General features: G+C 42.2%; 1 protein-coding gene across 7 annotated transcripts in view; it reads right to left on the minus strand.

The window, feature by feature from the left end:
* Window positions 1-23842, minus strand: part of itpr1b (inositol 1,4,5-trisphosphate receptor, type 1b) — an 88154-nt gene that overhangs the window by 34345 nt on the left and 29967 nt on the right. For 2 of the 7 annotated variants that reach the window (XM_034586623.1, XM_034586622.1), the window contains 20 exons: window positions 23638-23776; window positions 23494-23548; window positions 23239-23404; window positions 22945-23112; window positions 22734-22805; window positions 22513-22650; window positions 22281-22406; window positions 21283-21483; window positions 20933-21184; window positions 20136-20261; window positions 19844-19972; window positions 18771-18891; window positions 18475-18659; window positions 15050-15198; window positions 14341-14452; window positions 12971-13006; window positions 6943-6978; window positions 5903-5950; window positions 5021-5150; window positions 2452-2636 (listed from right to left, as the gene is read on the minus strand). In XM_034586623.1, coding sequence (XP_034442514.1) covers window positions 2452-2636; window positions 5021-5150; window positions 5903-5950; window positions 6943-6978; window positions 12971-13006; window positions 14341-14452; window positions 15050-15198; window positions 18475-18659; window positions 18771-18891; window positions 19844-19972; window positions 20136-20261; window positions 20933-21184; window positions 21283-21483; window positions 22281-22406; window positions 22513-22650; window positions 22734-22805; window positions 22945-23112; window positions 23239-23404; window positions 23494-23548; window positions 23638-23776 — 2574 coding nt within the window. The remainder of the gene's footprint in view (window positions 1-2451; window positions 2637-5020; window positions 5151-5902; window positions 5951-6942; window positions 6979-12970; window positions 13007-14340; window positions 14453-15049; window positions 15199-18474; window positions 18660-18770; window positions 18892-19843; window positions 19973-20135; window positions 20262-20932; window positions 21185-21282; window positions 21484-22280; window positions 22407-22512; window positions 22651-22733; window positions 22806-22944; window positions 23113-23238; window positions 23405-23493; window positions 23549-23637; window positions 23777-23842) is intronic. The other 5 variants (XM_034586628.1, XM_034586627.1, XM_034586624.1 and 2 more) reach the window with 4 other exon arrangements.

Below are 23842 nucleotides of genomic sequence, written 5' to 3' on the forward strand. Positions count from 1 at the left end.
ATTTGCTGAACCGCCTTGGGCCAGACATGCAGGCTGGCAGGTTGACAGACAGGTACTTCAGCCAATTATTTCATTCAGTCCAAATAAATTCATTGGATATGTTTATTACAGTCCTGTGAGGGCCACAGACACTGACTTTTTTCTATTGTTTTTCTAGACACCCTTATTTATTGGCTATCGGGACGTGGATTTCAACAGATAAGATTAAGTGTTTCAGAGACAACTTTCCAGCCCTGACTTAAATAGATTTTTTATTTTACAGTTAATGGACAAACAAGTGTAATTCATATCAAGTAAAATTGGGACAGAATCTTCAGCTGCAGTTTGCTGTTAGAGCCAAATGAAAGTTTGCGGCTTGTAAAGGATGTGGTCAGACAAGCCAACAAATACATCAATGAAGATTTAATAGGAGGATAAATAATAAAGGCCTGAATCCTTCAACTCAATTCACGAGGCTTTAAAGTTCTTCACCTGATGGTCGATCTAATGACGTCATGACGAAGTCTCCAATTATTTCACCCAACAGGTAACTGTCTCTAAGGAAGCACGCAGTTCATTGTGTATCACGCTCACCCCGCCCCCACCTCTGCCACATCAAGTCGAGCTGTGGGCCCCGGCAGCTCGTACTTTTTCTTTCTCCCAGAAATGCTGGTTGGCTGGGCTTACGACCTCAGATTACCGCAAAAACAAACAAATAGGCTGCTTGGAGAAATCCGTGGGCATGTTTTTTGTCCTGCTTTTCATTTAGACAACAAGAACCCTTCTTGTCCTGAAAAGGGGGGCAGGCGACCCATCGTTATGTAAGGACAGGGAAATGTTGATGCATCTGCTGATATGTTGGAAATTCTCTCTGGACCAGACACGAGCCTCCAACAAGGCTCACTTGTCCCCCGTATCATGTCAAAGGAAGAGAAAAACAACTAACTAACTTCAGCTCTGAGACAAATATCATTTATGCCATCAACTGCTCTGCTTATCAAGTTCACTTGGAGGCAAAGGAAAAACACGTTGTTACAGTCGTCAGCACGCAAAAAACTCTAGTGCAAGTTTCTAACAATAACAGTGACTAATTACTCTGATTAAAAGCACTCTATGGTGTTCTAAATGAAACGGTGACTCAAACAAGACATAGATAAATAATTGGAAACATCTGCAATGGCCTGGGGCTCACAAAAGAATCAGAAAAGAACCACACCCAGTGCCATATTCATGCCACAGGCGACTTTCAGCAGGGGACATGGAGCATCTTCGTCATGCCCTGACCTCGAGAAGGTCAATTAGCACATGAAACAACACTCAACAAGTCAGATGATTGGCTCTGTCCTGAGGGAGCCTGCTGGGGGGGGGGGGGGGGGGCAGCGTTTCCTCAGTGGCAACGGAAAGGGGCCGAAATCTGTCAATCTCTCCTGAGGCCTTCGAGGGGTTGTCTCTTTTATTGCCCTCCTTTCAGCGGCAATACATGACCCAGTTGGAATGTAAGGAGGCCCAGGGCACAGGGCGTCATTTACCCAGGCAGCAGCTTATGTAACAGGAGTCATGTGAGTGCCATTGTGTACCCTGTGGGAAGTCAGGCCTTGTCAGGTAACGACACTATGCAAATACCAGTCTATTATGCAACAAGCCTGTTTATCCAAGGCGACATACAGGAGCACGTATACACAAACCGCAAACCAGAATGCACTCTAAGACAGTCTATACAAGCAGCGCGCACTCGCACATTTAGTCACAGAGTCATGCATGCATGCACGCACGATTTTATTTAATAAATTTAATGATTTACATTATATGAACTTGCTTTTTGTCTCCTTGAGGAAGGCAAGTTACCATAATTTGGCTGTGTGAACAAATTTAGGTCCCCAAAAAATGAGTAATAATTGGACCACATATGCATGCACGTGCGTGCACACACACACACACCCACACCCACCACCCTGCAAAGATGAAATAAAGCAGGAGTTCTCTCAGCTCTCTAAACGCTTGCTGTGAGGTTTGCAAAGAGTTAGCGTTGCTGTAGCAACCACTGGCAGCCTGGCGGTGGGGAGGCGATGACGTACTTGGCTGCACAGCTTGGACGTCTCCCAGCAGACTGCTGTTCCTCTTCCTCGCTGACTTCCTTTTGTCCTCTGCGTCTATGCCTCAAACTCACTTATTCAACAGCAACTCAGACTGTCAGAGAGTTCAAACATGTCGGCATGTTTTCTGCACCACGCTGTGAAATCTCACTTGCAAGACACTTACAAGTCACACAACACTAAAATCATCCTCGTTCACCTGTATTTGTCCTGTTGACAGCTGTGGAGCTCCGGGGCTGTGGCTAAATTCTTTGACACCTCAGCTTTGAACCTCTGAGATAACATCTCTTTGTTGGATTCTGCTTATGGCTCTCAGATGATATATCTTCAGTAGACCCATCTGCACTGGTAACGCTTGAAGCCAGTCTCCTCGACTTACCTGGATGACGGTGTTTCCACCCTCCAGCAGTGCGATGGCCAACAGTATGCTCTCCTGGAAGATCCGGTCGCTGGTGGCGTTCATGATTAGGTCAATGACGAGATCAGACGCCCCCTCTTTGTCCAGATGGCACTGCACCTCCGCCAAGCTCAGGTCCCCACGACCTCCGACCCCGGGGCTGACAACTACGGACAGAGACATAAAAATAATCATCAACCACATTCATACTGATTTATTCAGATTTCAGGCAGCATGCAAAATCGAACATAGGTCACAATGTATTATTATTTTTTAAATATTGATTACATAACTGAAGAGTTAGACCATTTAGGCAACTTGGTTGATGGCTTTATCCTAAACCTAGGACAATGTCTTTATGTTATTTTTAGTCATGGCCTACTTATACACTAAATAAATGTATCAACTGAAAATGGCAGATACATCACTAAACAAAAAATAAAACTTCAGACAAGAGACTGGAGAAAACACACACACACACACACACACACACACACACACACCACACACACACACACACACACACACACACAACACACACACACACACACACACACACACACACACACACACACACACACACACACCACACACACCATCCACCCATTTCAAAATAAATACATAGTCAGCATGGGGTAGACAAGAGAACACGTGAAAGTTTAAAATTAAAAGAATACAGAGAATATTTACATAATATACACCTTCACTATAGACAGAAATGGTATTTGTAGAGAAATGTGTAAAATAACTATGCAACTGTCGTCGAGAGCAATGCAATCGTTCCTCTCCACTCTATAGATCAAACCCAATGACACTTAAACCCCCGCATGCAACTCACATTGGTGCAGTGAGTTGCACCATTTATGTTGCGCCAATATAAATGGTGTTAATGAGGAGACCATGGGATATTTTTGATGCATGGAAACCACAGGTGAATTATTTACCCATTCAACGACTGCAAAGAAATTATAATAATTAAACATTAGATTTGTCTTTATTTAAGTGATGCTGCTTCCACATCCAGCCAGGGACGCAGTGAGGAAATGACAGCACCCACCAGAGCCATCTCTGACTGGACGAGCCACTGAATCAACAACACATCCCATTCTAGACAGAGCTTGGCTCCCTGGTCGCCTGGCAACAACACGGCCTACGTTATGCTGAGGAGAGAGCCAGCGTGCTCAGGAGCACAGCCAAAGTCCAAGGGCTTAAAAAGGACTACAAGGCCATGGCTGTGAATAAGATGTCTTTTTATTTCTCTCTCCTCTGAAGCATTAGAGATGAACGATGAGTCATATCTGTGATGAGACGCACAGCAACTCGCTGTAATGAATAAATGTCAGCTTCCAATCATCTTTTCAATTTGTGAATGTCAGCCGCAACTGAGCAAAGATGGAGTCACTCAGCTGCAGAGACCATTTGAGTTAGTTCTCTGTACTAAATGACTTCTGTAGAATCGTTGCTGTGAATGTAATGGACCTATGCACAATAAGCACACTAACGCACTGTAGACTAACGTGGTGCGCTCGATGTGGGATGTTGACCCACGTGAAAGTTTATCTGGTGTTTACTGATTCACGGAAATTCTCAGTGTCACTATGACTCTCGCTCGGAGCGTGTGTGACTAAACAGAGACGTTTCCAGCACAATTGGAACATTCATATCATCTGTAAACACTTTCCTCCACCCAGGAGGTTATGTTTTCACCCACTGTTTGTTTGTTTGTTTATTTGTTGGCAGGATGACGCAAAAACGATTAAACCAATTTTCACAAAATTTGGTAGAGGGATGTGGAGCTTCGGAGGAGCCCTTTACAGTTTGGTGCAGTTGTGGATGAAAAAGAAAAGATTCATATTTTCTTTGGCAAATCACAAATAAAAAATGATAAACATACAACCACAACAAGGGACAGATCTTTTGAATTCATGTACATCAACATCTGCTTGTAAATGGTTTTAATTATGTTCACTCTACTCTCAAACTAAGTAATGTAACAACCTCACGTCTGTGCCTCCTCTTATTATTAATTATTATTATTGTCAGTAGTATCATTATTTACTTTATTTATTTAATTATTATCATAAAGCCATGACTTCTTTTTACAGGGTTCAGATCAGGTGTCCAGACAGCACCTTAAAACTCCAGCCACCTGCTCTGCCTTTATGTTTTATTCCTTTTTATAGCATTATTTCATTTTACACTGGACTGTTTTTTATGTTGGACATTAAGCCATATACTTATATGAGGAAGAAAGATAACAAAACATGACTTGACCATTTTATATACATGTTACTTACACATTACTATACAACGCCTTGTTATCTGAGCAATGTTCAAAAGGCTGAATCTACTCCTGGCTGCCACATATCAGCTGACAGCTATGAAATGAACTATATTAATGCTTGATTTGATTGTTTTTGTGTCATACTCGATGCCGCACTGACACAGTTTCCCACAGTAAGTGATGTTGAAATCATCAAATCTTATCTTTATGAGTACACCATACACACAACACAGATACTGTACTGTTATACAACACACACACACACACCTGTAGGGGATTTTCCCTGTGCTCCGGAGGCGAGCGGTCCGTGGCTGAAGGTTGTGAGGCTATCTCTCCTCTGGCCAGGTTTGACATTCCCATAGTATCGATTCACCAGGATCTGCCGCAGAGCTTCTCCCTGACAGTGAAACATGGACGTTAGGAGATGAAGTCTTAGTTACAGCTAAAACATGTCACAGAACCCAAAGTCAGTGTAACTGTGCTAAAGCAGCAGTTTTAAATCTCACAACAGAGAGTGAACAATATAAGGATGGTTAAAAAAGACGCCTGTTTAGAAAATCTTGCTGTAAAGTGTATTTTACAATTACACTTTACTTCACTTGAGTTTTTCCATATTATTTTAGTCCCTTTACAGCTGCTCAATAAAATAAAGCTGTAGAATTACTATAAATTTTCCAACATTTTAATATAAATAAAAATAACAAAATAAAAGAAACAAAAATTGGCACAAACTAAAATCCAAGAATGCCATGTCCATAGCCTTGATGTCTAAACATAATTTGATGTCCCCTGTGGAGAAACTTATTTGAGCTTTGTCTCCTGATCTCAGCGTCTGCACCGTGGACTCTCCCACCGCTACATGCACTGACATTCAGTGTCCCACTATATAAGTTTGATGTAAATCGGTGCTTCACAGTGACCTCGATGCTCCCTCTGTACCAAATGTGTCAAAAGGTCTCCAGCGGTCTCCAGCCACCGCTGATGTTCCTGCCACATGCTACGTTTCACATAACTGACGTAGGGGAGCATGTAAGTGAGTGAGTGAGTGAGTGCCATGCTGGGGATGCATCTTCATGACAGTCAGTCAGTTGTTGACCATCAATAAGATGAAGGCCTGGACCATGACCACAAACCAAACTAGGTACCTACCCTCCTCTGATCCTCCAGTTGCTTCTGAGGCTGGTTGGGATCAAGCTCCTTAAAGGTGATGTGAGTTAGCAGAAAGCAAAAAATAAAAAAAAAATAAAAAAAGGCCGAAAAGAAATTAGAAAACAAAATAGGGAGTTAATACAGTGCAAATTAGTGACTTTACTAGCATGCAGGACTCAGGTATAAATCAGATCATGCAGTTAACAGGGGAGTGGTTGTGTGAGGAAAGACATGAGTTCATGCAAGGCTTTGGGCAGGGGAGGCCTGATATTCATTCTGAATAAATCCTCATAAACCTTCAGAGTTAACTCTTAAGAATAACTTTTGTCTGACATCTCTTATCTACAGAGAGGTGCTCGCTCTCGACAGTGGACAGTGGGAAATCACCTGACACTGTACTCTTTGGCATGTGGTCGGCAAAAGTGCTTAGTTTATTTACATAAGAGAATGACAAGCTGCTGCCGGAGGGAGAGAAACACAAGCCATGGGAATGAGGAAAGAAAAAGAGGCTCTACATGTCCAGGTTACATAATGAAGTCGTGAGCTACTGACACACACACACACACACACACACACACACACACACACACACACACACACACACACACACACACACACACACACACACACACACACACACACACACACACACACACACACACACACACACACACACACTAAAAACCAATCTGGCATGGAAAAATACTTCAGCCACGACATAAACCCCCGTCACACCACACTGGAAGGAAATTTGGCCGAGATTGGCTCAAAAAACTAAGCGGTGGAAGGATAGATGAATGGAAGGCAGGAAGGAGAGAGGGAGGAATGGATGAGTGAACACGTGGGAGGCAGGGATGCACGAGGGGCTTCTGAAAAGGGGGAATACACAGGAATGGGTTGTGACCCTTATCCACTTAGATAAATCAATGTTAAACCCTAAGAACAAGTGTAATGGGACAGCTTGTAAATATGAGGGATGGTATTGATCAGCAGTGACCAAGATTACTGTGCAGCAGGTGAGATGTGGGTCTGAAACACACCTCGGCAGGGACGTCGGGCTCGGGCGGAGGTGCCAGCTGATTGGAAATAAAAGGCTGATGTTAGTCAGTTAGAAGATGTAGAATTAGTCATGTTGCACACGCCTCCAAAGGAGCTCCCTCTCTAACAGCTCTAACTTCATGTTTCCAGGTGCAGTATTCAACATAGGAAGTGGTCTCAGACTTTTGGACAGCACTGTATTTACACATATCCCAATGAGCCACAGCATTAACACCGTCCACTGGCTGATAGGTGTATATGTGCCCGCTAAAATTGCGAGTCACATGCAGAACTGCACATCATAAATATGTGAGACTTAAAGAGCCAGAGGCAGAAAGACGGGGACATAAACATGTTGTTCTGTGATGATGGATAACTTACAGTACAGAGTGTTAGAAAGCATTTGGTTACGACATGTCTCGTGAGCTAGTCTAATACAGCAGTGACTTATTGCAGCATGAAAGCAGAAGCTGTGTACAACAAAAATAAAAATATGCAGTGTCTTCATTTCACTACCAGTGGCTACGATGCTACACTGTGGTTTGTTCAGTGGTGTGAGCTTCCCTTTTTTCATGCTGCTGCAACATGTTGCTGCCTATAACCCCTGCATGATACTGCATATATTGCAAGAATGGTAAGAGCCAACGAAAGCACATATATGCATATACATCTGAGGTAGCAATACTCACATTCATAGGGTTACTAAAAAGGCCACATGGGGATTTTTTTTTTTTTATCCAGCAGATTTCTTAACATGCGATACCAAACAATGAAATATAGTTAATTTAATTTTTGCTGCTAGAAAAGTGTCGAATGAAAATGGTGTTCATGGTAAAAATTATATTAATGAATAAATGATCTGATGAATTAATATCACCTTTCTATACCTGAGCAGTAAATGACGGCTTGTACAGACAGAGTAGCGACGGATCATAAAACTGCTCATTTTCATTTCCTCAACTACTGGAACTAACTAAACAGGCTTCTACTGAAAGTGGGTAAAAAAGAAAAACATACAAGTATTAACATTTAACTTAGTGGTTTTCTAAGTGGCTACTGGCTGTTCATTTGTGTCACCTGCAGAGCAAAGCAACATGAAATAAAGCAGATTAAAATAAATAATATAATGATATAAGATAGATAATAACATAAGTGAAATAGAATAAATTTTAAAATGCACATTGGCAATCAAGAAAAGAAGTCCCTCAATATTCATTAAATTCAATTTTAAACAAAAACACAGAATAAAGTACAATTTGATGACACAGAGAATAGACCAAACAACTTATTTAACACACTAATAAAAAGTAAAAGAAAAATATATGCTCGCACATGGACGTAAAATCTCCCTGCAGGGCGAGCAGCGACTGACAGGAACTAAACAACAAACACGCAACTCACTGGCGAATGTCTCCCCCTGTGATCCAGTCATGCTGCTTTATGCTGACTAATCGGAATTTCCCTATAGCAAACCTCTTTACGTCAACACTCTGATTTCCACAGAAAATCAATCACCGTCTATTTCGAATGTCTCTTAATCCAGTTTGAAAACTGTTATTTACGGAACATGACCTAATTTGCTCATGTGCAAAAACAAACATGCAACAGTTGAACGACTTGAGCCCGTAATCGTCTGTCCACGGAGGCAATGTTATAAAAAGAAGCACGAGATTCAGGGTGTTTGTGGATAAAGAAAGAGACAGTCGATCTCAGTGAATCTGCTCACTCCTCGACAGACGAAGGACTGCCAGAAGTGAAACCGCTCCTCTGTTTAAAATAACAAAACTAAGAGCCTTAACCCAAATCCCCCAAAACAGCCCGACACAGTGAGCTCTGCTTTACCTCATCTCATGGGGAGTCATAAAGTGAAGTGACTGCTCATAATGTAAGAAAACAAGTCTGCAGGGTAAAACGGCGGGTTTGTGTCGCCCGTCTGCTGACAATATAAAACTGGCCCTTTGACAGGGTCAAACCACAAACGATCAACATGTGTTGACACACACACACACACACACACACACACACACACACACACACACACACACACACACACACACACACACACACACACACACCACACACACACACACACACACACACACACACACACACACACACACTAAACCCCCACCCTCCACCCCGTCTACCCTCTGTTGCCTAGATTGAGCTGCACCAATGCCACCGTCTCCTGGAAGACGTCTCTGCTGCACTTTTATTTGCCAATTACCACTAAAGGTCACACATCAGTGGAGAGTTTAAAATTCCAGGAAAAACAGAGAAGGAATAAAAGAGGAAAAAAAGAAAGAAAATTGTTGGCTCTTATGTAACCGCTGTCTGGGAGCTGGCGGGAGCCCAAGAATCGTGCAGCATTAAGTTAAAGAAACTGGGACAGAGCCGGCGTGTTGCATCAGCAGCACCCCCTGTTGAGGGAGAAGACGTACAGCACGGGCCGGCTTGTCCTGACTACCCGGGGTGAGAGCCAGGAGGATAAACAAAGATGAAGTGGAGTTTATCTGAGGTAGCTTGGCAGGGGTTAGTGGTAGGAGTGGCAGCGGGAGAAGCTGCACACGGGCAGAGGTGGAGAGCAGAAAAGGCATGGCTGAGAAAGTGAAAGTAAAGGGTTGTGGGGGGAAAAATGCTTGAGCAGAAAAAGAGGAGTGTGAAGCAAAACAAGCATTAATTGTTCAGGAGAGGCTGGAAAGCACGTTCACACACTCCCTCAGATCGACAGACCACCACGCTCTCCCTGCATAGAAACACTCCCTTATATAACACTCCATGTACGGGTTACACACTCAGCCCCCTCCTCAGCAAACTGTATTACATCACCAGAGAAAGACCTCATCTCCATCTGACCCCTCATAACCTCCCGTACTGTCTGTCAAACAAAGACGTGCACGTGAAGGAAACACAAACACACGCGGCGGCGGTGATATAATGGCAGGCTGGACATGTCTCCTTTTCTCCCTAGCTCTTTTTGTTTTTTTTAAAATCACGTTTCTATTTCTGGCAGAGTGAGATAACCTCCGCTAATGGGCGAGCAGTCACTCCAGCTCTTTTCACGCTCGCTCTGGATACACAGCATCCAGCCCACAGAGTTGGCACGCTACAAGTCGAAGTATGGCGAGGGTCTGTCAGAGAGCGGTGAAAGTGACAGCTGCGCCCAGTCCTCGAGACCTTTGGGTGGGTGTTGTGGTCGGTCAGAGAGCAGCAGGGCTTACGTAACGGCCATCATGGAAGTTTATCTTGCTGCTGAGGGGAATTTGAGGTTTATGCTTCCATCTGAATCACACACACACACACACACACACACACACACACACACACACACACACACACACACACACACACACACACACACACACACACACAACACACACACACACACACACACACACACACACACACACACACACACACACACACAGAGAGAGAGTGCTGTTGTTGAAATGAGTGCGAGCATGAATGAGTGACATACAGCATGTGCTGGGGGTTAGGGAGTACATTCTTGAGGAGTCGATGAGACTAAGCACTGATCTCCGAGAAGAGCAGCTCTGTTTTTTTTGGAAACCGGGGATTTCCATCGCTTCAGTAGCAGGCGGCAAGCACAAGGAGGGAGGGAAGGACAAAGAAACTGAGAGCATGTTGCTTCCTGACAACTCTGGAAAGACCCTTCACAGCAATTTCTTCATTTCACTAACTAACATCATAATTCACTTTTGCACTCGCCACAACTTTGATGAAATGACTAGTCAACCGCCCGCCATTTTCACTCTTAAGGGCACAGTCACCCACACATGAATATGAAGCCTATATCATGAGTCAAAGTTTAAGTTGAACTTCACGCAAATCCACGCTGTGATTTGCTTCACCATAGGAGGCAAATGTTTTATTCACCTCCTTGCTCGCACCGACTGGAGCTGAACGAGAGGCAGAGTTTCATTCCAATATGTTTGACCGGGCCCCCAAGATATTCATCTGCTGCTGCACGTTCTCCTGGTCTGACAGTGTGGACTTTCAGTTTTCAAAAGTATACTGATTTCAAAAGAATCTCAGCTTTAAATATCAAAATATGCTTTGCTATTGGAATTTGCTGTATGAGGAGTCGCTTGGCGTTCAGTGTCTGTCGGGGCTTCAACTTTAAATCCATAGTGCTTTAAAGAAACAAAAATCGAGAAAGTGGACCTTGATTTGAAACTTATTTTTCAAGCTATGGCATAGACTGTATATAAAAGCTCAATGGTCAAGAATGAACTTCATTACAAAACGGATCACAAAGTCATAAAATTGTCATGAATGAAATCATACGAGATCCTGAGCTTACATGTCATACCCTCAACTTTTGTGAAGACCTTCCGATACAGTTAAAAGTTTCATTACAAAACTAGAGAGTTGAGACAGTTTCATAAAATTTTCAATAAAAAATGATTAAGGGAAAGCTTTGAATAAATACAGCAGTTTAAAAGGACAAAGCAATAAAAATATAAAAATAAAAAAACAACCAAATATAAAATAATAATAACTAAGATAAATGAAACTGTTAAAATATATATATATATATATATATATAATATGAGGACCTGATACAACCATGGTAAAGACATAGAAAAAAATAATATAACAGTAATAATTGTTAGATTTAAATTGATTCTAAATGGAATTGCTCAGGAAAGAAGTTCCAAAGGTCAAAGGCCCAAACCAAAACGGTTCTGACATGTCAGAGGATGTCGGAGGATATTAGTCAGTGACATGTCACCCTAGTGGTCACACCAATACTCTCAACCCTGAGACGTCTCCTCACCACCACAAATAGAAATGAAGAACCAGTTTCATTCATTTCCTTAAGACCACAGGTCATGACCGCACACGGCCCGGCCTGTTCTATCTGTTAGATGGAACATCACCCATGCAGCTATAAATATATATACACACACACACACACACACATTTACACCTGCTGCTGTGATGTCAAAGAATACGTTCTGACGCTGTCACCCATCATAAAGAGGCTGTGTGGTGACCAGAATAATGGAAACAGCTCTATGATTTAATGCAGTGTAACACGAAATAAGAACCACATGACCATGTTAAGAATTCATTGAGACCATGTTAACTAAGCATAATGGTACAACTGGTAGCATCATAGCTACGGCTGGGAAAACTGGGATTATGTCCTCGTTATATTTTCTGGGGATTGGTTATTATTATTGTTATAAATTCAGTGTATTTTTTGTACAGCGACATTGTATTGTTCTTATTCGACAGAAATGTCCCTTTTCTGGTCACCCACTGTACATCAGCTCCATATTCAGTGCCTCACGAGTGTTTTATCCTGTATTTCAGATCTGTACGTCAAAATTATGAAGTCAATTATGAAAAAATTAAGTGGTGTGACTAAACAGGAACAAATCTCCTTGATGACAAAGGAGTGTGACGTTTAAAGAGATTTCAAATGGTTGCTACAGCATGAACAAAATACCTGAATGGATGAGTGGATGGAGAGACAGACTGATGGGTGGGTGGATGGGTGGGTGGATGGTTTAAATAAGAATTGCAAAGTAAAAACTCTGCATCAATGAAACTTTCAGTGCCCAAAAGTCCCACAGGATTTGTGATGAGCTGTATAAATGTGCCATTAGAGGCAAATTGTACCACTGGTCTGTTACCAACTTCCAAATAAAGCTGCTGAAAATGTGTGATAATAAAAAACTTAAATTCAGTTAAAATGGTTAAATGTATAAATAATACAATGCTGTATGCAGTGACGTTTTTCCCAAAAAACTATTTCTTCCTTATACGTACACAACTATATACAGTCACGACAGAGAAGCTTACAGCATGACATGCTAGCTCTAAGCTACAGTTTAAGATGGAGATCTGAGCGACAGGAGGACAACAGGGAGGGACGGACTGAGCTGCCGACAGGGCGACACAAGCGAGAGTGCGATGCTACGGAGACTACACTGGCAGCACAAGCACATCTATGCTGTTAGTGGCAGACACGTCACAACAGTAAGTAAAATGATCGACCTCAGCCACATCCATCTCATCATCAAAGGCAATCAGCTGCAAGAGAAGAAGTATAGGGGGCACAGAGTTAGTAGAGGCAGATTAGTGAGTTCAAGCTCGCTCACAAGTGTGCACGTGAAGCACTTCAGAAACACACACACACACACACACACACACACACACACACACACACACACACACACACACACACACACACACACACACACACACACACACACACACACACACACACACACACACACACACACACGTAGAGTGGAAGGACAGAATAATGAAGCTCAGAACATATCAGTGAAGGTAAAAACACCCTCCAACCTTCATCCGTCATCTCTTACGACATTGACAAAATGCTGTTGACATACAACAGCATTTTGTAATAACCCCATCTCAAATAAGGTCTTGCTCAGGATAAACAATACTAGAATGAGGACGTGGAGGATTCTGACCATAATAACATTACATTGGAGTTTTTGCGACATTGAAATGTACAGCACAACTGCTGGATGTCAATATCAGACTACGCTCTTTAACACGTTTACAGGAATATTATCCTATCAGCAATAGAATAACATCATAATCAATGAATTCAAAGTTTCACTCAGAGTAAGGTCAATAGTCAGAATATTGGTGTCCGTGAAAACTTAGTGACTGACCGTACTTTATTGGGGGAGGTGTTCTATTCTTGTGCCCTTCACCGGGACTTTAAGTAAAATTGTATTTTTCGACTGCAAGTGAACTTTCACTTGATCAGTGGTTCAATGTTGTTACACAATAGAACATAAGAGTCCATGAGGGAGGAGACGTTTATCATGATTATAACATTAAGTTAGAAAATGGAATAAAACCTTACAGCTTTTAGTGATTAAGCCTTATATTGGAAAACATACATAAAACATAGTAAACAATTGATGAGAGATCAATACAAGAATGACTATGACATTCATTAATAGCCAATGAATGTTGTGTAAAGTAGCTGGAGCTTGCATGTTGTTAATAGACTACAGTGGAGGTAGTATTTTGTGTTTGTGGGAGAAAGCAATGAGGGAATCAGTTCTTAGTAAGAATCGTGTTTTCCAAAGATAAAATTCAACATGTCGGCGAGAATTCACACGCTTCCCCGGCTGAAGGAGGATCACTTCTGTTCTCTCGGCTGTTCAGGCTCCAGAGGTAATCAAAAAGAGCTGAGCCTCTTCTTCTGTGTTATTGCTTTTTGATCTCATGTCTCCTGGTTAGTGTGGAGAAGTGGGACAACAGCAACACTGTATCCTGAGATTTAAGTGGTTTATCTTGTGTGGGCGGAACTCTGGCATGGCTACAAGTGGATGATGGGAAATGTCAAACACACAGAGCACAGAGCACAGAGAACATACCTTCTCCCCGTAGCCCCGGTCTTTTGTCATCATCTCCCTCAGCGTCTGCAGCACTTTGATGCACAGACGCTCCTCGTTCTCCTCCAGCAACTGTTTGGTGTGTTTGATCAGTCTGGTCAGGAGGAGAGGAAGAAACATGAGAACATACAAACTTCATACATTTCCGCCACTTAACATACGTATTATAAATCACACCAGACGGTTTTGCCTGATTTCCTCCATGATAAGATCTTGACCTAAAACAGCAGTGGGGATAGGGGCTTGGCAGTGTGTCCAAGTGTTTTGCATGTAAATGAAAATAACAAAATATAAGTGAGTAGGGATTATTCTGAGAATTTTGAAAACTACACCTACACACTACGGTGGATGAAGAAATACAGGTACAGTGGTTTACCAGGAGTAAGATAACACCAAATTTATAGATTTGTGATTGTGTGTTGTTCTATCTGCATGTGTAGATGTGAGCTCCCAGATTTACAACTGTAGCAAAGGGTTAAATTCTGTGAAGGGACTAACTGCACTAGATTTACAATTTGATAACTGTGCTATAATACAAAGGAAAACTAGGTTGAACACTGGCGCCCTGAGTTCATCAGCCTCTAAGGCCGTCCCATTAAATTCTAACTCTAACTATGTACAATCTTAATTTTTACTGTTTAAAAGTCCTTGAGCAGAGCTCTGAGCTTGTTGGTTGGACGTTCACACTCACTTTGATATGAATCCTCCGCTCTCACATTTCTTGCGGGTGTCTGTGTTCTCAGGGAAGAGGAGCTCTGGACGATGGAGGACGTCCACGAGCACCGAGAGCTCAGCTTGGACCAGAGGCCTCAGACGGTCCTCCAGCGCTGACACTATGTCCTACAGAGCAGATGGTGACACACAGCCAGAGGTGTGGATTATTATTAGTATTATTAATAACAACCCAAACTTTGTTTTTTACAACAAAAAACCATGATCCTGTAAGCAGGCCTTTTTTAAGGGATTAAAGTTGGATAATTTAATTTCTTTTGCAGTGGAAGTAAATGACACTTTAAAAGTTCATGCTAAGAATTCTTAAAGCTTTTGATGACTTACAAACTTTCTCTCTGAACAAAGACTGTTACTACACCCTCTGACACCTGCAGGAAGTGGTACTGTATTTACAAATATAGAAACAAAAATAAAAAATCAGGACGTTCACCCCCCCCTGGATCCGGGACACCAACCCTTACAGAACATCACTGCAAGAGGCCCTTAAGGTTCATTGAGAGTGAGCCTCTGGACTTGATACTTTTCCTCCATGAACTTCAGCAGTCGTGAACTCACAATGTTATCAGCACAAAAAGAGAGGGAGTTGGGTTCAACAAGAAAACTCCACGAATCTTTGGTTTGGTTTTTTGTTCTGTGCTTTAATTTCCAATGAGATTTATTTGTATCAATTTAAACTACTGGAAAAATAGAGCTGTACTAAATTATACGACCTATATATGTTAGCAGCAACTATTTTAAAGAATGTATTTATATCTTTAACATTAGCCAGACTGTTATGCAGAGTTTAAGAATTACTCACCTGAATTGATTAGTCAGCTGATACATGGACAGTATATAATAATGTATACAAATGAATTGTTCCATCATAAAACAAATTCCAGCAGTCGCCATAATATCTGTGTGACTGATTTGTGAATTGAAACATACGGTAATGTATCCGGCCCCACATATTGTGTGAAATCAAATCAAACCATACTGTATAGACATGATGCACCAGCACGTCCCAGTTCTCTATTCACTTCCTGTCACGTCTGCTGATGATTAGTGTGAAAATACGAAAAGAAGTGAAGTTGCATCATGAAGCCTGACAGTCTGGTAGAGATTACAGTACTGTGTGGGATGTTTAGTGAGCAGTAACAAATGAGGGAAAACAAGAATTAGCACTGCGGTTGTATGCCTCCACCAACCAGTGCCGTTTCCATGTTCATATTTCGACATGCTTTTTTTTTTTCAGATTCATATCAGGTCAGTGTGACCTTTGACCAATGCAATGCAATTACTTTATCTTTGAGTCCAAGTGACAACTGATCAAAAGAAATACCCACAAGCAGTCTGTAGAAATCACATTCAAGACGCCAAAAGCATGTCTTTTGAAGCTACTGTGACCTTTTACCATAAAATCTAATCAGTTAATCAGTGAGTCCAATTGAACCAGATGTAATCTGGTACCAGATGTAATGAAATTCTTCAGTCCTGATATATCACATTCACAGGGGCGAGAATGGGACGGACGGACAACCTGAAAACATAATGCCTCCAGTCAGCAGCTGTCCCCGGTATGGAGGCATAAAGTATAAATAGTATAAATAATCATGGTGACTTTTGACCACTGAAATCTTATCACTCAAAGTCCAAGAGACAACTGATCAAACTAAGAAGAAACTCCCTAAAGGCAGACTCGACATATCAAATTCAAGAGACCAAAAAACATGTTTTGGGGAGGCCACCGAGACCTTGAACTTTGACCACTCAAATCTAATCAGTTCATCTGTGAGTTTTAGTGAACATTTTTCCCAAATTTGAAGAAATTCCCTTAAGGCGTGTTTGAGATATTGTGTTCCCCAGAACGCTATGGACAACCCAAACACATTAGGGCAAAAGAGCAAAAAAGAGGAACATGTGAACAAAAACATTATAGACGAGGATTAGTATTGAATCATAGACTGGGAGGGAAACCATGTGGGAACTGCATTACATCTGTGAATGTGATGGCGGATAACCCAAGAAAACCAAGGAAACTGGATAACAAAAGAATGACTGTGTTGGTCTCTCTTCTGGAGCTGTTTCTTTTTAACAAGTCATTAAAGTCCGATCTGTGGCATCCTGTGCAAGTTGAGATAACGGAACCAAATGGGTCAAAGACGTTTCAGACTTCCACTGAAAGCTGAGTCATGCGTTTCCAGAAAAAAAGGGTGTAGACCGTATTACGAAACACAGCTTTTCCAGGATGCAGTTAGGAACTACTTCTACAGAATTTTGCTTGTGGCGCACTTACCAAAACCATTACGTTATTTAATGACACTGACGTTGAGTCAGGACGGGCCTGTGATGATCACACACAATTATATATTAGGACTGATTCTAAATGTTTTTTCTGCTTCTGAACTTGAATCACATTTGTATTCACTCACAGACAGCATGTAAGTGTGAAGTACAGTTACTTTATGAAAGATCATTATTCTTATTTTATGTTTTTCTATTTAAAAATATGTAAAATACTATAATTTGGTTTAGAAATAAGGTTTTTATCATCTATCTAATCAATACAGACAAAACCAACAGAAGTTGCCCCTGCTTGCTGCTCAGTGGATGGTTTATTTTTTGGAGTATTTGCACCTTCTTTATTCCAATTCAAGTCTTTACCAGACCTGACTCTGGCACAAGTGGCCACTCCTGAGAGTACTTGTTGTCCTCTTCCACTCTGACATTACACGTGGTGATAATGTTTCATATAAAAGCCATTACTGCTTCCTGTTCTCCTCCAAAAGCTGACTCTCTTTACACACACACACACACACACACACACACACACACACACACACACACACACACACACACACACACACACACACACACACACACACACACACACACACACACACACACACACACACACACACACACACACACACACAGGGAGATATGAAGATTTCAACTAAATCATTTTAACAATGTTTGATGTAACTTGTTTTTGACTTTTTCCTCTGCTTTGCTTGTTTTTGTTGCTTTTATCTGCTTTGTGATATTAACCCTTTGTTTTCACCCCTATCCATTTCTTTGCTGGTTGATTTGAATGATTAAACAAGATTGCACAAAAACCCATGGGTGGATTTCCACAGAACTTTGTGGAAGGCTGTGTTATGAGTCAGTGAATGCCCTTTTAAGTTTTGGTGCAGATCCAGATCCAAGAGGTCCTTCTTTTCACTCTTTAACATCAGTGTGTGAAATATGGAGCAGCTTGATTGAATTTAAGAGGAATGTTGGGCCTTGGTGGGGGTATGTGCTTTGTTATATGTCTGGGTAAATAATAAATGAATGAATAAATAAATCATTATTTAAACCACAAACATATATAAATGAACCCCAGTATATCTTGCTACTGACCTGCAGCCTCTCTATGATGTTTCTGTAGTCTTTGGAGGTGGTGAGGCCTGAGTCTCGTCTCGACATGTTCTTGGTCGACAGCCTCCAGTTGAGGATGGTCTTCTGTACGACATTATTGGACTTGACAAACAGGTTGTTCACCTGGCTGTCCAGGTCAACTGGGATAGCAATGGCTCGGCTTTTAGCTGGGTAGGAAATAAGAATGTAGATATTCCACGTTTTTTAACTTGTGTCACAATGTACTTTTCGAACATAAAGCCTGAGGTCGGTGGTCTGGTATTAGCCCAGGGTCTTACCCACGTCTGAGAGAACTTTAATGCAAGCCTCCACTGAGGCCTTCTGGACAGGGTTCAGCCAGTTACAGTGGTAAACCCTGAACACTCCCTGAAGCAACTGTACAAACACTGGCTGACGAGTCTGCAAGAAAAGGGAAAAGATATGTTAAAAAAAAAAGAAGAATTGGACAAAGTAAAAAGGAAAACACATAGATGGAGGAGAAAAAGAGTGAATGATAAAAAAAACAACAAAAGACTATTTAGTTCCCTAAACACAAAACCACAACTGTGCTAAACATTTCAGAGTAAGGATACAGTAACACCTACAGTGGAGGGGTCTACGGGTTCAGGTCCAGCTGTTTACAATCATGTGCGCTCCCAACGCAACAATCCCGACCAGTGTTCAACTACCACCGTAACAAAATTGCAATCTATCAGCTGAACAATAAATACCTCAGATATCTTTCCAAGAATGCTGGCCTGTTGCGAGAGAAAGAGGGTTGTGATGTCATCATGCATTAGAAAAATGCCAGTCGGCAGATTTCTCAGAATGCGCAAAAGGTTATATTAAAGTAATCGCCATTTGTTTACCAGAGCCAGGTTGAAACAAGTCACAGAAAATGTCGGTCAAGAAGGAAATTGTCTTTAAAACCACACCACAAAGCCGCTGCACAAGGGATCTGACAATTCTATGGAGGGTGGTGGTTGTGATTTATTAGGAAAGATGTGGGCAACAGGACACGGCTAGGCCAAGGTCGAACGAGGAGAGTGACCACACTGCAACGGCAACATCATCTGCACCACATCCCAGCTACGTGTTGTGCAACAGATCTGGGAACAACAGAGTCTGTGTTCTGACTCAGCTATGAAAATGTGCAAACCCACACAGTGAAGCCACACGTCTTAACATCCTCAGCCTGTTGATGAATAACACAGCCAGAGGTTGGGAAACAAATGTGGGGGAGAGTCACCTTTACTTACATACATGTAGTGAGCCATCTATGCAAAGGGAAAAAGGTCATTTTGTAGCAGACGTGTAAATGTGAGCATGTACATCATTTATAGGCTGTTTGTCACGCCACAGTCCAGATTACCTGCAGGCTTGTGCTCTGGTCAGAGAAAGGAGAGCTGAAGAAACATGTGACAATGCTCATGACCGTCTCCGTTACATAACGCTCCAGCATGGTGTCCGCATGCTTCCTGTCACTGGTGTTGTTGCAAACCTATGAAGCAGCGACAGAAAAGATATTAGCACGGCTACTGGATCACACTTCCTGCATGTGGGCGACTGGTGAGATATGTTCGCCCCACGCTGTTTTGACATTAGTCAAGCGCACGCATGAGACGGCGTGGCGACGGCGTGGCGACGGCGTGGCGACGGCTTACCCTGCAGATGTCCACCAGGAAGTTCTCAAACAGTTTCCACATGTGGTTGGACGTGTAAATCTCCTTCATCTCCACCTCTGTGTCGACGTAGCAGTGGTTGAGGAAGTTGATGTAGGCGATTTTAACCTGTCAGAATGCAAATGAACAGACTTAATGATACACATTTACTGTGTCAGGGTGAGACTGGTCATCCATGGACAGAAGCTCAAAACACGTCACCTCCAAAGAGTTTTATTAGTCAGGTAAGAACGTACGAAACTAAAAGACAGTGCCAACATTTATCTTTTATCTTCATATATCTGCCTACTTCAAGTTGAGACACACACTTGTGTTCATAAGATGCAGGAAATGTTTCTCTTCCCATTGTCGGTCTATACTGACTCAACACTGATGCAATCGTCAATTTTGATTCACTCTCTCTTCAGAGTGAAGAGACATGTCTTGAAATTAGACATGTATGAACCAACAATGTAATGATAACACAGACAACTGCTGATCATAAAATTTTGTTTGTTTGTTTTTTTAAAATAGGTTAGAAGAAATGATTGTGTTCTAAAACACAATCTAAAAGCTCTCCATTCAAAGTTGAAAGTCTGCACTTAAACCTATTAATAACGGTTTCAATTCATTGCGAGTTCCAGAGGCAAAACAACTAAAACTAAATCAATGCCACTGGCTAAATACTGTCTACACAGACTACATTGTTTGATTCAATGCACAAAGACTCTGAATATATCTGAACAAAGTGAATGACTTTCTCTTTAAAATATGAATTGAATAGCACATATTGTTCGTACTTCAGGGATGCAGTCTTCATGGGTGACCACCCGCACAATATCATCCAGGGGCAGCAGGGAGTTGCACTTGATCTCAGTGTACACGTTCTTGCCCTCAGTGCAGACGGCCAGCAGCTCCACCAGGTGGATGTGGTACATCAGCGGGCTGTTTTCATCCATGCGGTCCCGCTCTGAGCGCATCATCTGGACGAGTGTTTGAAAGGAGGCGCGGTCGTTGTAGAAAACCAGAACGTCCTCGCCTGAGTTCACCAGCTGAGTGAGGGGAAAAAACCACAGCACCGAGACGTCTAGTTAGCGATACAGTAAATCACGTTCACCAGTGTGTATGGAGTACGGATCATGGAACACACCTCAGCCATGACAATGTCCTGACACTTCTTGATGAACTTGTTCTCGGCCTTCACTATGGTCTGCAGGAACTTCAGATACTGGACGTGACGGCCATGACTCTCAGTGCAGTGGACAAAGTGTTGAACCACGCGCTCATTGATCTCACTGCACAGCTGGAAGTTATTCATGAAGATGTGCTGCATGGTCACTGCCTCCAAAATCTGACAGAGTTGGAAAAAGGGACGACATAAAGGACGGTCTGTCAAATTTACATAGACTAGACATACAGCAATGTTGTCTACAAACAAAATTACAAACTAAATACAGACTTGAGATATCTTCAAGAGGATAAAAACATGTTTCATCAGGCCACACTTACCTTGACCTTTGACCTTTGAACACCAAACTCACTCAGTTAATCAGTGAGACTAAGTGAAAGTTTGTGCCAAATTTGAAAGGATTCTCTTGAGGCGTTCTTAAAATAACATTTTCATTTAGCAAAAAAGGTTTTTGAGGTCACAGTGACCTTGACCTTTGGCTTCCTAATCGGGTCATCCCTGAGTCCAAGTGAATGTTTGTGCAAGACGTATGAAATTGACTTTGAATGTTGCAGAAATATTCCGCTAACAAGAACATGAGGTCACCGTGACTTCGCTCTTTGACATCCATAATCTAAATCAGTTCATCTTTGAGTCTCAGTGAACGATGACACAGAACTTAAAGAAATTTCCTCAAGGTGTTCTTGGGATGTTGTGTTCACCAGACCAAAAACGTGGTTTGTAAGGTCAAACTGTTCTTGATCTTTAACCTTTGACCGCAAAATTCTAATCATTGCATTTGTGATTCCAACTGAACATTTGTAACAAATTTGAAGGAATGCACTACAGGCATTCTTGAGATATGTTCACAAAAATGGGCATACGGACATGCCCAAGGATGGGTAACCAGACAACATAATGCCTCTGGCCACTGGCTGTCGCCGATGCAGAGGCATAAAACCATTCCCTGTGCTACTCACCCCTGGGTTGAGAAACAAGTTGATGTGTTTGTGGAGAAGAGTCTGGTTCTGCTGATTCCCTGCACAGAAGTTCTGCAGAAACTCATGAGCTGTTTTCATGATCTCCTGCATTCGGACGTCCTCGCCCTAACACAGATAACACAGTCAGAGTTATTCAGATTACACTGATGGAAAACTTTAAATGTGTAAAAGTCACATGATGCTTTCAGAGCATCCTTAAGACTCTTCTAACCTTCTCGTATGGGATCTGCAGGAGCTCAAGTACCACACTGTGAGCTCCCATGTTCCTCAGCAGCCTCTGCTGCTGCTTCTTACTCTTCCTCCCCGAGCTCCCCTCCTGGACACACAGCTTACTGAGGCGCAGCAGGATCTGAAGGAGAACAGCAGGAGGGGCTTTAATTACACATAACAGTTCACAAACATGGAAATAGATTAGTGAACAAATGACCGTACCTCTTTTACAACCCTGTAGTTGTAGCTGCTGGTGCTTTCTGACTTCTTTTGGTCAGAACAAAGTGACTCTTCCTGCAAAACCAGCATAAAAAAGAAGAAGAAATCCTTTATACTCCAACATGATCTATACTCTGTCTTATATCTCTGGTATATCTGCCTTGTAACGACTTGTCCTATTCAACAACTGTTTTCAGGTGATCGGACACTGCACCTTCTTTCTGTTGTCAGACTCTGAAGGTCCATCTCCGTCCATCCCATCCTCTCCCTGCCTCTTGTACACCCACAGCTCGGACTTCTCCACGATAGAGCGCAGTTGGTCCAGATCTGTCTTTATCTGCTTGTAGTTGTCCACATCTTGACTGGTCACCAGCAGCTGGACCTAAAGAGAAGGGACAGAGAAACAAATGTTCAAACAAAACCCTTTGATTTTCAGGTTTCTAGCTCTGCACTAATATAAAGCTTTGTGTCAGATATTGCAACAGAGCATTGAAAAGATGGGGCTTACTTGTTTGAAAGCCATGAGAACCTCCTGCCTCTGGCTGAAGTGTCTGAAGAGCAGGTGGAGCGCTCCAGACACGAGAGGGGGGTAGTCATGCATGGTCAGGTGCAGCAGGACCCTGAGGAAGGTACGACCACCGTGGTCATCCAGGTCTAGTGGAGTGTTCTCCTCACTGTAAAGACAGTGCAACAATACATGACATCAACTTTTATCGTGCTTTATCTTGCTTCAACAAAAAAAGATGAGGAAGCTGTGGATTACCTTCCTCCAAAGATCCCCTCTGCCTGTTCCTCGATGTTCTCAAAGTCCAGATTTCCTACAGTCAAAGCAAATTTACTTCTTCAAATAAATCCCTGTCACTATGAATTTCTTTCATTGCTTTCAGTAAATCGTGTGGTTTCATACCTGGCATCGGACCTGTGACGTTATTGGTTAAGTTCGGACCGGCAGCGTTGTCTCCTTGTGGGTTGTTCTCATCAAACTCACGTTTGAATATACAGAGCAGGCAGGAGATTCTATAATCTAACCGCACATTCAAAATAAACTGCAGGGAAAGAAAAAGAATTATAGTTACAAACAGACTGAGAGTTTGGCTGGGTGAAGGAACCAG

The sequence above is a fragment of the Hippoglossus hippoglossus genome, chromosome 5, assembly GCF_009819705.1.
Source record: "Hippoglossus hippoglossus isolate fHipHip1 chromosome 5, fHipHip1.pri, whole genome shotgun sequence".
Taxonomy (NCBI): Eukaryota; Metazoa; Chordata; class Actinopteri; order Pleuronectiformes; family Pleuronectidae; genus Hippoglossus; species Hippoglossus hippoglossus.